This window comes from Lagenorhynchus albirostris, chromosome 1 (assembly GCF_949774975.1).
Source record: "Lagenorhynchus albirostris chromosome 1, mLagAlb1.1, whole genome shotgun sequence".
NCBI classification, from domain to species: Eukaryota; Metazoa; Chordata; class Mammalia; order Artiodactyla; family Delphinidae; genus Lagenorhynchus; species Lagenorhynchus albirostris.
In genome coordinates, this window is record NC_083095.1 from 152,476,201 (window position 1) to 152,492,021 (window position 15,821).

The 15,821-nt window shown below is 36.9% G+C and overlaps 1 protein-coding gene across 2 annotated transcripts in view; it reads left to right on the top strand.

Moving 5' to 3' along the window:
• The window catches only part of AGBL1 (AGBL carboxypeptidase 1), a 958,763-nt gene extending 948,020 nt beyond the window's left edge, over positions 1–10,743 (top strand). The window contains exons 24-25 of one of the 2 annotated variants that reach the window (XM_060156157.1): positions 8,032–8,078; positions 10,481–10,536. In XM_060156157.1, the coding sequence (XP_060012140.1) occupies positions 8,032–8,073 (42 nt within the window). In that variant the 3' untranslated portion in view covers positions 8,074–8,078; positions 10,481–10,536. Of the gene's footprint in view, positions 1–8,031; positions 8,079–10,480 lie in introns of both variants that reach the window. The other variant, XM_060156164.1, reaches the window with a different exon arrangement.
• Positions 10,744–15,821: the final 5,078 nt, after the last annotated feature.

The window sequence follows — 15,821 nt, forward strand, 5'->3', positions numbered from 1 at the left end:
GAAATGCATTTAAGTAACTTGTCCAAACTCACACAGGAAGTAGAAGGGCCAGAATTCAAAACTATGTCTCTCTGACTGTGAAAACTGGTTGCTCAGTGGTCCCTGCTACAAATTCACCTCAGCTAATTTCCTGACAAAGGTTTATTACATCGCTGGGCTTTCTTTTTGTAACTGCTATTGTTCATTCAAATATTTGTATGGTTTTGCAAAGGCTTTATGATTCATTTTGGCCATAAGTAGAAGATAAAAAGGACATTTATATTCTCTCTCTCTATTTATCTACCTCCCTATCTCTTTCTCCTTCTCTTTCTCTCTCTTCCTCTAATATTACAAAGCCTGTCTACATCTTTGCAGACATAAAACATACCCTGCTTTTTAAAATCTAGCCTCAAAGGATAGATTTTGTCTCTTATAGGGTCAAGGTTTATTGGTTATCATAGGGCTAAGAGAAGAAATGCTGCATTTGGCCCAAAGCAGAAAAGAGCCAACTTGTAGTCTTCACTTTTCCTTTTATTTGTCCTGTTTTAAATGGCCATCATTTTTATATACTCAGGATGCTCCAGAAGAACTTTCCCTGATGTTAACTATCAGAATGGGCAGGGATGGAGATCAAGATAATAACCATATCCATGACACAACAGCACACTTGTCCAGCCCACCAGGTAGAGTCCAAAATCAATTTTACACCTGTGTAAAAAAGTTGGATGTTATCTCACCATTCTTTCCCTGCCCAACACCTATGCCCCAATCTCTTAAAACTTACTTAAAAGTTACTTAAAACTACACATTTTATAAAACATCTTCAAAGGTTAATGTTTACAAAGACTATAACAATAAACAGTTGATAGGCAAAATATAGAAAACAAAAATGTGAAAATAAGAAAATAAAAATCATCTATGATTTCAACTCCATGACATTACTATTTACATATTTGTGAATATATATGTCAGCTTTTTCCATGTGTGTAAATGCACTAAAACATACACAAACATACATATTTGATTTTATGAAAATTGGAATTTCATTTAATTCATTCCATGTAACTGTGCCTTCTTATTATTCAATTTAATTTTATAAGCCTATTATATATAAGTTTATAGAAATGTCTAGAGTACTTTTTAAATGGATGTGTATAATATTCCAACATAGGTTATACTGTAATTCTTTAGTTATGCCAAATTAGTGCATATTCATATTTTTAATTTTTCACTATGTATAAAAGTGCTGTAATGATCATTATTGTTTATATATACATAAAATTGTGATGTACATTATATCACTTTTATATCTACAAGAAGCAAGGCCTTGAATTAATAGGTCAAGAGAACACAGAAGGAATTTCCATATAAAAGGGAATAACATATGCCAGGGTCCTGTGGTAGGAAGGAGGATGGCAAAAAAAAAAAAAAATGCAACAAATCCTAAAAACAAACAAACAAACAAAAAACATAATGGCAAATGTACAGAGAAGGTGAGGAAGGATAATAAAGGGAACTGGAAAAAGATGCATGGGCCAGAATATGCCCTGGTCTTTAAAAAGCAAAAAAAAAGAGAAGGCTTTGAAGTTTTATTCTTAAACTAGAGTTGAGAAGTGGGGCATAAAAAAATTTATGCTTTAAAAGTTCTCTTTGACTTTCAGTGCAGAGGATGGACTAAAGGCAAGAGTAGAATGCTCATGGATGAAACAGCTAGGAGGCTATTGCCATACTCCAAGTGGAATAATTGTAGCTTGGTGTAGGATGCTAAAAAAAAAAAAAAAAAAGAGAGAGAGAGAAAAATGGATGGACTCAAGAGATATTTAGGAGACAAAACTGACAGGATTTTATTGTAGGTGGGATATGGGTGAGAAGAAAGGAACATAAATTTACAAAGATGTCTCCTAGATTTCTGACATGCAGAACAGGTGCTGCCATTCACCAAGACAAGGAATACTGGAGGAGAATCATGCTTGGTGGGTGGATATCTTGTGCTCAGTTTTGAAATTCTTGAAACATCTAAGTACACGTGCTTACATATCAGAAATTTTAGGAGCAGTCCAGACTTGAGGGGGTACATTTGACTCTTATTGGCATGTAAATGGTCATGAAAGCATGGACTTGGATAAAATATCTAAGGAGATGGTAGAGAATGGGGAAAGTAGAGAGCCTAGAATAAGCATTAAAGTGCAAATAAGGATGAGGGAAAAGAGGCAAAGTTGAAAGCGAAAGGATAGCCAGAAAACTATCAGGAATACTAAAGGTATGGGAACAGGAGGTGATGAATTCACGAATGAATCACCTAATTCTATTGGACTCTTAGTGTGTGCTCTTTTGACTTTAATGTGTGAAATCCTCTTAGTGTGTTAAAATGACTTTATAACAGAGTAAGGAAGCTCAGGCACTAACTATTGTTAGGCAGGTAATTGAAGACAGTTTTATTGCTAATTTTAGCTTGTCAGAGGCATTTTTTAAATGGCATAAAACATTCACTCCTGCAGAGACAGAAAGATAGGTGAGGATTGAGGAGATGGGGTCATTCAGCCCAAAGGTCTCCACAAATGTAGGACACACGTTCAGGCCAAATGTAAATGAACAATGGAGCCCAACTGCTCTTTCACCCTAATGGTGCTTTTGGACCTCTGTACTGGGAAAGAGGACGCTCCATAAAAGGAGTTATTCTACATGAACTGGACTCCAGGTTATAGAGGACAAATCAAGAAGAAAGGTTTGGTGAAAGCCATTCTGAGATTTAAGGGCCATTGGAAGCCAGTGGAATATTAAGATATTGGCCTGGTCAGTTCAGCTGCTGTAACAAAATACCATAGACTGGGAAGCTTAACGTACAGAAGTGTATTTCCACTATGGAGGCTGGGAGGTCTAACATCAGGATGCCAGGATGGGTGGGTTCTGGTGAGAGTCTTCCTCCTGCCTTGCAGATAGTTACCTTCTAGCTATATCCTCACATGACTAAGAGAGGAATCTCTCTTTTATCAGGAATTTAATCCCACCACACGGGTCCCACACTCATGACCTAATCTAAACCTAATGACCTCCCAAAGGCCCCACCTCCAAATGCTATCACAGTGGATTTTAGGATTTCAACATATGAAATTTGGGGGGACTCAAACATTTAGTCCATAGCAGATATCATCTGAGAAAGGAAATAAAAAGAGTGCAGGAACCAAGCTTCTTAGAAACCCTAAGAAGCTGAACAGTTCCATCAGCCTGTGTTTATTAATTTGTTTATTCAATTCCCCATACTGATGAACAAATAAAGCCCCAAGGCCAAAGGACTCTTCCTGTTGGTTTCTGAAAGCAACTGGAAAAGAAGGTGGTAGCTGAAGAGGGGAAAACTGTGTCCCAAAATATTTCCAATCTTGGGACTGAAAAAGACCTAAGGATGCAGTGTGGTGGCCCTCATAAAACAAAACACCAACCAGACTGAGTTTAGTGAGCCCAATGGATTCATCCTGGAACACTTAGGTCCTAGGAAGAAGATCGAGGTGGGGGTGAATACTCATCAATGGAATGTTTAAGGATGTCCTAATGCGGGCCAAGTCTATGAGTTACTCAGCAAAATGTTAACCAACTGATCAGGCTCTTATAAGGAAATATAGATCTACTAGCTACTGTGTTTATTTTAATTTATTGATTCATTCATTCATTTGACCCATTTTTATTGAACACCTACTATGTCTCAGGCACTGAGAATATAACTCAACAAAAGAAGACCTAGTCCTTATCTTTATGACACAGCTTGGTGACATTTTAATTCTTCATTTGATTCTGTAAGAAATGTCTTCTCACATGATCCCTGGATCTACCTCAATGTTGCAACATGAAACACTTTTCTATATAGTCTCACATTTCAGTAACTATCCCGAATCCTGTCCATAAAATATGCCTGAACATCCAGCCAATACAAGGGTCAAGGAAGCCCAGCATGTGTGCATTTTCTTCCCTAATCTCCCCTCATGCTCTCTAAACCCTGCTGATTCCCAAAGACTCCAGTTCTTCATATTCTGTCCCCTCATCCTGAAGTCATATGGGCATCCTGGGACATATGACTCACTCCCACAATTCCTTGTCTAATCATCTTCTTGTTGAATAAATTAGCATAACATATAGGATATCTAAAATCCAATTACATGTTAGTTACTCTAGCCACAGACAAATTTGGTTATTCTCAGTCCACACATTAATTGGAGGCAGAAGACAAATGTTGTTCATTCGTTTTCGGGTGTTTGTTTGAAACAATCCTTCAGCTTACCTTCTCTTACTCCATTTCCCCAGGAAGTGGGCTTTCTGTTCACAGACCTACAGGTCTACCTCCAGCTGAACTAGAACCCTCATTCTTATTGCTCCTCTGTACACACTCCTTCCATTTCAAGACATTTCCTTCCCATTTCTATGCTGACTAACCCTTATCCTTTGAGATGCAACTTAACTTTACTTTTGAATTCTTCAGTTTCTCATCAGAACCCTTAAAATATACAGTGGTACATTTGATATACACAAAACGGCTCTTGTTTCAGATTCAAAGGATGACTTAAAAGATAAATTATGTCCAAACAGAGGTGGCTGAGAAGCATTCATTATAGTGATTTTTTAAATTCCTGGCAAATACCCAGGAAAAACCATATGAGCCAGGATTTCACTTCTAAAAATCTACTCTTAAAATACACTGACAAGAATATGAAATAAAGTATGCACAAGGCTATTTATTGCAGCAATTTGATATAACAAATGATGGAAAACTACTTAAATACCCCAATGGCTATTATAGGAACTAGTGAAATAAACTATGAAATCTTCCCAGATGGAGTAGTAAGAAGCTAGACAGAAAGGAATAATAATTTATATGTGAGATGATAGATAGATAGATAGATAGATAGATAGATGGTAGAGACTGGTTCATTTTAAGGAATTGGCTCACACAATCACAGAGACTGGCAAACCCAGAATCTGCAGGGAAGTCTGAGAGGCTGGAGACCCAGGAAAAGTTGATGATACAGTCTTGATTCTCAATGAGACTGCAGACAGAATCCATTCCTCTTAGGAGGACTTCAGTCGTCTCTCTTAAGGCCTTCAATTGATTGCATGAGATCCATTCCCATTATGGAGGGGTAATCTTTTTTACTCAAAGTCTAATGATTTAGATGTTAATTGCATCTTTGAAAATACCTTTACAGCAAACATCTAAACTGGTGTTTGACCAAATAACTGTGCACCATGGTCTAGCCAAGTTGACATATGAAATTAGTCATTATGTATATAAAATACTGAGTTAGGAGCTCAGTTCTATATAAATATGGATATAATTTATATTTAAAATATATATACATTATATATCTATATTTATATTTTATCTATATGTTCATTATCTATCTATCATTCTATCTATCTACTATCTCTCTACTTATCTATACAGGCATACCTCGCTTTATTGTGCTATACAGATACTGTGTTTTTTCATAAATTGAAGGTTTGTGAGGAACCAGCATTGAGCAAGTCTCTCTGCTTTGCTTTTCCATTATTTTTCATTATTATTATACTTGTTAAGATGATCTGTGATCAGTGAACTTTGATGTTACTCATGTAAAAATATTAAGTTGCTGAAGACATAGCTGATGTTTAGCATTTGTTAGAAATATAGTATTTTTTAATTAAGGTATGTACATTAATATTTTAGGCTTAATGCTGTTGCACACTTTATAGACTACAGTATACCACAGTACAATGTAAACATAACTTTTATACAGGGAAACCAAAAAATTTGTAACTCGATTCATTGTGGTATGCTTTTTTTTTTTTTTTTTTTTTGTGGTACACGGGCCTCTCACGGTTGTGGCCTCTCCTGTTGCGGAGCACAGGCTCCAGACGCGCAGGCTCAGCGGCCATGGCTTACGGGCCCAGCTGCTCTGTGGCATGTGGGATCTTCCTGGACCGGGGCACGAACCTGTGTCCCCTGCATCGGCAGCCAGCCGGACTCTCAACCACTGCACCACCAGGGAAGCCCTGTGGTATGCTTTTTATTGTGGTGGTCTAGAACTGAACCTGCAATATCTCCAAGGTATGCCTGTACATTATTCACTTTTTATTTGGATTCCACTAGTTTTCCCCAATGTCCTTTCCCTTTCTTTTTTTTCTTTTCTTTCTTTTTTTTTTTTTTTTGGTTCCAGGAATCCATCCAGAATACCACTTAGGGCTTCCCTGGTGGCGCAGTGGTTGAGAGTCACCACACAAAGTTATTACAATATTATTGACTATATTCCATATGCTGTATATTACAACAGTTTAAATTATTTATTTTATAACTGGAAGTTTGTACCTTCATCACCTTTACCTATTTCACCCATCCTTCCATACCCCTCTCCTCTGCAACCACCAGTTTGTTCTCTGTACCTATGAGTCTTTTTCTGTTTTGTTTACCCATTTGTTCTGTTTTGTAGATTCTACATATAAGTGAAATCACATGATATTTGTCTTTCTCTAACTTATGTCACTTAGTATAGTACCCTTTAGGTCCATCCACGCTCTTTAGAAATGGCAAGATTACATTGATTTTTTTTTTTATGTATATACCACATCTTCTTTACCCATTCATCTACGGATGGCCACTTAGGTTGCTTCCATAACTTGGCTATTGTAAACAATGCTGCAATGAACATTGGAGTACATATATCTCTTCAAACTAGTACGTTCATTGTCTTCAGATAAATACCCAGAGGTGGATCATGTGGTAGCTTTATTTTTAATTTTTTGACAAACCTCCATACTGTTTTCCACAGTAGTTATACTAACTTATATTCTCAACATCACACAAAGGTTCCTTTCTCTCCACAGCCTCACCAACACTTGTTATTTCTTGTTTTTGTTTGGTTGGTTTTTTTTTTTTAAATGGTAGCCATTCTGACAGGTGTGAAGTGACATCTCACTGTGGTTTTAATTTGCATTTCCCTGATGGTTAGTGTTACTGAGCATCTTTTCATGTGCTTGCTGGCCATCTGTATGTCTTCTTTGGAAAAATGTCTATATCTTCTTTGGAATCATGTCTACTCAGGGACTCTGACCACTTTTTAATCAGATCGATTTTGTGTGTGTGTGTTTTGATTTATATGAGTTTTTCATATATTTTGGGTATTAGCCCTTTTTCAGACACATTATTTACAAATATCTTCCCCCATTCAGTAGGTTGCCTTTTCATTTTCTTGATAGTTTTCTTCATTGTGCAAAAGCTTTTTAGTTTGTTATAGTCCAATTCATTTAGTTTTGCTTTTGTTGCTCTTGCCTGAGGAGATAGATCAAAAAAAAATATTCCTAAGACCAACGTCAAAGAGCTTACAGCTTATGTTTTCTTCTCGGAGATTTATGATGGCAGATTTTACATTTAAGCCTTTAATTCATTCGACTTTATATTTGTGTATGGTGTAAGAAAGTAGTTTAGTTTCACTCTTCTGCATGTAGCTGTCCAGTTTTCCAATGCCTTTTGATGCAATTGTAAATGGGATTGCTTTCTTCATTTCTCTTTAAGATAGCTCATTATTAATGTAGAGAAATAAAACACATTTCTGTGTATTAATTTTGTATTCTGCAACTATACTGAATTCATGCATTACTTTTAACAGATTTTGGTGGAGTCTTTAGAGTTTTCTAGGTATAGTATTATGTCATCTGCAAATAGTGACAGTCTTACTTCTTCCTTTCCAAGTTGGATGTCTTTTATCATTTTTTCTTTTCTGATTGCTATGTCTAGGACTTCAAATACTATGTTAAATAAAAGTGACATGAGTGGGTATTCTGGTCTTGTTCCTGATCCCAGAGGAAAAGTTTTCAGCTTTTCACCATTGAGTATAATGTTAGCTGTGGGTTTGTCATGTATGACCTTTATTATGCTGAGGTATGTTACCTCCATACCCACTTAGTTGAGGACTTTTATCATGAACATACTTTGAATTTTGTCTAATGCTTATTCTGCATCTACTGAGATGGTAATTTAATTTTTAATCCCTCATTTTGTTAAAGTGGCATATCTCATTGATTGATTTGCAGATATTGAATCATCCTTGCATCCCTGGAATAATTCTCACTTGATTATGGTGTATGATTCTTTCAATATATTGTTATGTATAACATAAACTATATTTACCAGAAAACAAGAAAGCTATCAATGCCTACCTGGGTTATGCCCAAAAGGGTCATAAGCACCAATGTGACAAGGATCCCACTAAAAAATAATGAACATTTAGAGCACCAAAAGAACTCATCATCCTTAAGTTCACAGTGACACAAAAATAAATCTCACTAATCACTCTAGGAAACTGTTAAGGCATAAAATCATACTGAAAACTGGTTTAAAAAAAAGGTAAGACAGTGTAATTGAACATCTATCCTGCCTTTCCCATACCAATTATGTTTCAAGGTACTTTAATAGCAGAAGAGTAAAGGTTCTTTATAGAAGAATCCCATGGTTCATAAGCACAGATGGAATGATAGAATACCATCATTTAGCCACCCCTTAATGTAGTAAAATATCTAAACAGTGATCCATCATGGCTGCTAAAACTAGTAGGTGAAAGGCTAATGAAAAACTTAAAAATGAATTGAATTGATAACTTCTAAACATTAACATAAACAAAGAAAGAAACACAAAAGATATTCTGTGACTCTTGTAGTGATAAAGTATAGAGAAGTGTTTATGAAGATAAAAAAAAATCAAACATGATTCTGATCAAATCTCCGTGGAAGCTCAACATTTACAGAGGAAAGAAGAACATGCTAAATGACATATGGCCAGATCTCCAGAATGTGAGAAAGATGACAGAAAAAAAGGACTTGGGTTTTCCCCCCAAATAAATGAGTGAGAGAAAGAGAAAGAGAGAAACAGAGAGGACACTCAAGTCATATCAATCAAATCACATATGCAGACATTGTTTAGATAGTGATTTACAAACCAAGTAAGGAAAGTGGTAGAACCATTATAGACTTGAACTCTACATATTTATAGTTTTAATATAAAGAAGTTTTTTGATAGAATACTGGTATGTGGTTACTAAGCTTCTTTCTTTCTGGCACTTGAATGCCAGATAGTTTTTTTTTTTTCCATGCAGCCTCAGCATTACTAAATTTATGAGTTTCTTCCACATGGTATCTCCTTGGGTCCCCATGATCAACTAAAGAGTTATAAAGTACAGGTGTTATGAGCCATTATTTTTCTTGTGGGAAACTGAGACTTCAAAGAAATGTAAATGTTTTATCCCAACAACTTCCAGAAAGTGGACTAATCACATCCTCTACTGATTGGCACCATGTGCTGCTGGTTCCCTATCTGAGCTGCTCACATTTACACATTAGCATAAAAAAAGAAAGAAACAGTCACAGCTTAGGATTCTCTAGGCTTTAAAACCTTTTTTATCAAATTTGTTTAATTTTATTTAACACATTCAGAAAAAGCACACACACACAGACAGAAAGACGCATGCACATACGCGCACGCGCACACACACACACGCACACACACACACACACACACTGGGAAATAGCCTAAAATCCTTGTGCTCTTTTCGACTTTACCTATGCCCAATATTAAAGGTTCTACTCCCTTGCACATTTCCTGGTCACACTTCAGGACAAAAAAGCAATCCCAAGTAACTTAAGATTTCAATGACCTTGATTTTAATATTAACAAAGTAGCATTCAGTAAGCCGCCTAAATGTCTATTTCATATTAAGGTACCTGAGATTTTCCATTACAGGGAGTGCAGTGTCCTTATGATTTAATGAACAAGTCAAAGTTGACTGGCCCATCCTGAATTTCACATATACTTTTGTATTGTGCACGGTTCACTTCACATTACCCAATTTTATGCAAAACTAATCTTAAGGGGTGTATAATATTCCAACAAACTTTCTAGATATTTCCTAAATTAGAGAATATTTAGATTAATTATTTTCTGATTTGTATTATGCACAAGCTTTGATCTACATTTATGTGCATAAGATTTATATATATATATATATATATATATATATATATATATATATATATATATAAAATGAGATAATTATTGAGGATTGCTTTCCAGAAGTGGAATTAATGAATCAAAGGAGTTTTAAGGCTTTTGATTTGTATTGTCAAAATGCTTCCAAAAGTGTCCTACCAAGCCTCTTGCCTGCCAGGAATGCACCTCTCAAAACCCTCCGCAGCAGCAAGAATCTGCATATTTAAAAACCTATGTGGATTTGATGTGCATTTCTTCTGGGCTTTTATCCTGAAATGGATCTGGTCTTAGATTTTGTGTTGGTTAAGAGTAGGTGGAACCAAAAAGCTTTTCCACTTAAACTTGAAAAAGTTAAGTTCCCAAGAGACCCCTACATCAACCACGGGAAGCTCATTTGGCAGTAAAAACAATAACATTCAGCAAACAACAAGAAATCTAAAACAATAGTTGTTTTATCAAAAAAAAATCCAGCAGCTAATTAGTGTCTTTCCTGTTTGAAAGAAGGCAGTGGGAAGTGGACAGAAGACCTTATAGGAAAGATAAAAAGAAGAGGAAAATGAAAATAAAAGTTTCCAGTTTGACAATCAAGCTGTCTTCTACATCCATTTCATCCCAAGACCACCAAGCCAATGTGGAGGCTTTTTCCTCCTTTCCTTTTCATGAGACTGATCACAACCAGCACTGCAGAGTCCATTAAATTAAGAAATGCTGTTGCATACATGTGTGAATGAGCTGTGAGTAAAGTGCTGAAGTAGAGGACACCTAAAGTGGAACGTCCTCATGAATGTCCATGTGGCTGAGCAGGAAGGTCATAGATGTGCTAAATAAGAATAGTTGGGTTTTATTTTATTTACTTTTCCCTGGACTCTGTTGAATGACTGTCATCTACAAGTTCAGGCTACTTTTTGCTGAGGATTAATGCACTGGGAGAGCTGAGAGAAAACTGAACAGTAGAGTTGTCTTTCTCTTGACCAGTTCACGTTACTTTCCCAAACTCAAAGTCTTTCCCTATTTCTTTCTCCTTTTTATTGTAGTAAAATGAACATAACATAAAATTTACCATTTTGATCATTTTACAATTCACTGTACAATTCAGTGGAATTTAGTACTGTCACATGCTGTGAAACTGTCACCACTGCCTAGTTGCAAAACATTTTCATTACCCCAAAAGGAAACCTACACCCATTTTAAGCAGTCATTCCCTATTTCCGTCTCTTCCAAATCCCTGGCAACCACTAATGTATAATATTTTCCGTGTGTGTGGATTTGCCATTGCTGGACATTTCGTATAAGTGGAACCATACAATAAAAAAAAAAAAAAAAGAGTAGGTGGAAGAGACAAGCTTGAGGTGTTTCTTCCCCTTGAGCTGCCTATCCCAGTCCTATTTTGTTCAGTCACTTCCCAGAAATGATTTCATTCAACACTGCCCCCATTCTGATGTATGAAGTCACTGAGTTTTTCTGCTTTTAACCCCCTTAATTCTTTTGATTTGCTGGATGGTTGAAAACAGAAGGAATAAATAGCTGACACACAGGAAGCTGTGCATGTTTCAAATGAAGTTTCCTTTTTGTAAAGCTGGGCAGTTTACAAGCTTGGCTCACTCCATCTCCATTCCAAATGGTTCTGTGCATGGCAGCAAAGGTGTCTGGCTCAACCACTACCTTGACCAGCCTGCTGGTCAGAATTAGGCTTAGTTCTGAGCTGTTTTTTCAGGCTGTGTTTAGAATTTGCTAGTCAGAGAATTGAAACAGTGTGCACATCAAAGACTAGTTTTCTTTAAAAAAAACACAGGTTGATGTGCATGTCCTCCTGCCCCTTTCTTATTTTCAGGAAGCTGAAACTTGCTTGGTGCTCATCACACACACACAGACAAAAAATTTTAACTATGTGAGTGGCTGGATATTAACTAAACTTACTGTGATAATCATTTTGTAGTGTAGTATGTACACATACTAAAGCATTATTTAATGATTTAATATGTGCACACTTTGAACTTGTACAACGTTATGCTAATTATATCTCAATAAAACTGGAAAAATAAGTTAAAAAATATGCTTGGTGCTTTGAAAAAGAGGCATGGGACTTAAAAAACACAGTATGGCCTGAAAGAAATATAACATGTGATTTAAGCTCCCATCTCTTTTTATGAGTTTCTTTTTTCCCTTTTTGTAAGAATCTTTGAAGAACTTACTGAAAATTGAAAGCAATGCTACAAGATTCAAAGCCTCGCTGGAAGCCAGGTCTATGTCAGTAACCCATATATATATTTTTTAAACATCTTTATTGGAGTATAATTGTTTTACAATGGTTTGTTAGTCTCTGCTTTATAACAAAGTGAATCAGTTATACATATGTCCCCATATCTCTTCCCTCTTGCGTCTCCCTCCCTCCCACCCTCCCTATCCCACCCCTCTAGGTGGTCACAAAGCACGGAGCTGATCTCCCTGTGCTATGCGGCTGCTTCCCACTAGCTATCTATTTTACATTTGGTAGTGTATATGTGTCCATTCCACTCTCTCACTTTGTTCCAGCTTACCCTTCCCCCTCCCCATATCCTCAAGTCCATTCTCTAGTAGGTCTGTGTCTTTATTCCCGTCTTGCCCCTAGGTTATTCATGACCATTTATTTTTTAGATTCCATATATATGTGTTAGCATACGGTATTTGTTTTGCTCTTTCTGACTTACTTCACTCTGTATGACAGACTCTAGGTCCATCCACCTCACTACAAATAACTCACTTTTGTTTCTTTTTATGGTTGAGTAATATTCTATTGTATATATGTGCCACAGCAGCTCATGCAGCTCAATATCGAAAAAACAAACAACCCAATCCAAAAATGAGCAGAAGACCCAAATAGACATTTCTCCAGAGAAGATATACAGACTGCCAACAACACATGAAAGGATGCTCAACATCACTAATCATTAGAAAAATGCAAATCAAAACTACAATGAGATATCATCTCACACCGGTCAGAATGGCCATCATCAAAAAATCTACAAACAATAAATGCTGGAGAGGGTGTGGAGAAAAGGGAACCCTCTTGCACTGTTGGTGGGAATGTAAATTGATACAGCCACTATGGAGAACAGTATGCAGGTTCCTTAAAAAACTAAAAATAGAACTACCATACGACCCAGCAATCCCACTACTGGGCATATACCCTGAGAAAAGCATTCTTCAAAAAGAGTCATGTACCAAAATATTCATTGCAGCTCTATTTGCAATGGCCAGGACATGGAAGCAACCTAATTGTCCATCAACAGATGAATGGATAAAGTAACCCATACATTGTAGCGCTTGGGCCACCACGTGCATTCTACAGCCATGCATCCATGCACTCACTCGTTCACGCGATAGCCATCTATTTTTCATCATATGCCAGTACCATGCTAAGCACAAGTGATTCAAGACTGAAAACAAGATGATTCTTGTTCCCATGAATGTCAAATTCAAGGAAAAGGCAGCTCCATTTCTGATTAACACTAATATAGAAACTTCCAGGAGGACAAACAGCTTTGACTCCTGCCACTTGTGAAAACATAATGAAAAACAAACAAGTAACAGAAAAATGCCAAGCCTGTTACAAACCACCATGACACTCTTAACTACATATTTACAATGTTAATTTTGTGCAATTTATCAAAAATGGCTTTCACGTAACAGTAAATAAAAATTTGCTGGGGATGCATTTTTTTTTTTCATTTTCCTTTCTTCTATTTCATTCCCATCAACAGACCATTAAGTTTTCCTGAATCCTCTTTTCTGAAAAAGTATCACAAAAGCATCCAGTGCAGGTTCAATATATTATAGAGTATCCTAAAGCATCTGGACTTGGTGGTCCAGAGATGGGATCTATGAGTTTTGACAAGTGAAAGTTATTCCATTCAGCTTTGATCATGTAAACGTCTTGGCCTTATTTTTCTGTGGCAGAAAACTTGGTGTCAATCGTTGGCTTGAAACCAAGCAGCAGTACCATCTCCAACCATGGAGACTTTTCTCTGTGATAGGTGGACCTGGTCTTGCCAGAATTCTCTGCTAACTAATGTTTCATTGGTTAATGACCTATCACAGATTCCCTTGTTTAGGCCTTTTCCATGCCCCCAAGAACTCTAGGAATATCCACAAAAATAAAGGAGTTTTTTTTCCCTTTAAAAATTATCCATGGTGTGGTTTAGACAGACCTGACTGAAATCAGTTCCACATGGCCCCAACCATTTTTATTCATCATTATATCCTTAAGAGTTAACAGGCTCTGGCACATGGCAGATGTCTAATCAGTAATTTTGGAATAAGTGATAAGAAGAGGCATTAATATATGTTCCTGATTTAGTGCAGAATTTTAAAAATGCACCCCCCTTGCCTTCGTGGAGTCCATCACTTCCTTGGACTTTCCGTGTTGCCACATGGAGCTCACCAGAGAAGGCAGCTCCTCCCAGAGTGCCAAGACTACTTTGACCATCTCATTCCCATGAATCATGGCACTAAAAAATGTTTGGAATAGTAGTTTCTTTCCTCAGAGCAGCCTTTTGTTTTGGATATCCTTAGTTTTTAATACCTTTCTTGGCAATAATAATAATAATAATAATAATAATTCTTCCTTTTTCTGTTATGAATACAAACCAGACTCTTCATGGAATAAACGTTTCTAGCCACATTGACTCTCTGTCTTTGACAAAACCAAGCTCTTTCTTGACTTTGAGCTCTTGGGTTTGTATGTCTTTCTATTTGGAATATTTCCCTAGTTTTTCTTTTTTTCCCCATGGTTGACCCCAATTGTTTATGTAGGTATCCACTTAATTGTGGTCTCTTTTGAGAAAGTTATTTCCTGACTGAAGTATCCCTCCACTGCATATCCCAATCATTACCTATATCCTGACTCCATTTCTTTTTATCGAAATCACCCATGTAAATTTTCTCTCCTATTTCCTACTGAATCCCCAGTGTTAAGCACAGTGCCTGACGAATTGGAGAAATTCAATAATTATTTGTCAAATCATTTAACGAATGGATAGATTTAAGAAATACACCAGGTGACCTGAAATAGTTCATCTTACCTTTAGATTTCTTGACAGTCTGATGCACCAGGTACTATTTAACTTTCCTTTGTAATGGGCGGGCTGCTGGGGCAGTGTCCAGACTTCAGATTTCATGGTCTTTATGCGAAAGGCTTATAGATAGCGATCTACAATCATCAAAAGGAGGTTGCTTACTTATAGGTTGAGAACTTGAGAAGGTACATCAATCGCTGCCCAATTTTACCAAATCTGAGAAAGATGATTGGTGAAAAATTGCCTTTATTCGGAAGGCTGCACTGATCAGCAAGATTTACTGACAGCTGTTAGGAGTTTGAAGTAGAAATTCCTGCAAACAGTAACAAGATTGATAATGAAGTATTGATCGGGGTGTACACTGCAGGGCAATTCTGTCCATTTCCTTGTGGAAGCCAGAGTATCCTCAGTCTACAAGGAGGGTCTGGATTGGCATCTGCAGCCCCAGCATTTCTTTTCTCAGAGACTGATTGTGATGCTTATTTAGAACTGTCTGGAAAGTGTAACTATTTCTAATTTTCTCTAGACCCTTGGGGTCTCCCTTTTTCTCTTTCTCTCATTCTCTCTCCTTAAATATGGGCTTCAAAAATGAGCCCGTGTGGCTTGGGAAAGACTTGTGCAAAGGAAACTTTGAAATCAATCCATCAGGCTAGGCCTGTAGCAGCAGCTATGTGGCTCAGGGATGACTGCCAGATGGCTCAGCCATCACTGACATCAGAGAGAACTTTGTCTGCTTTCTCTCCCACTCATGCCCACCCGAACCCCGGACAGATGGAACATTTTTGCAC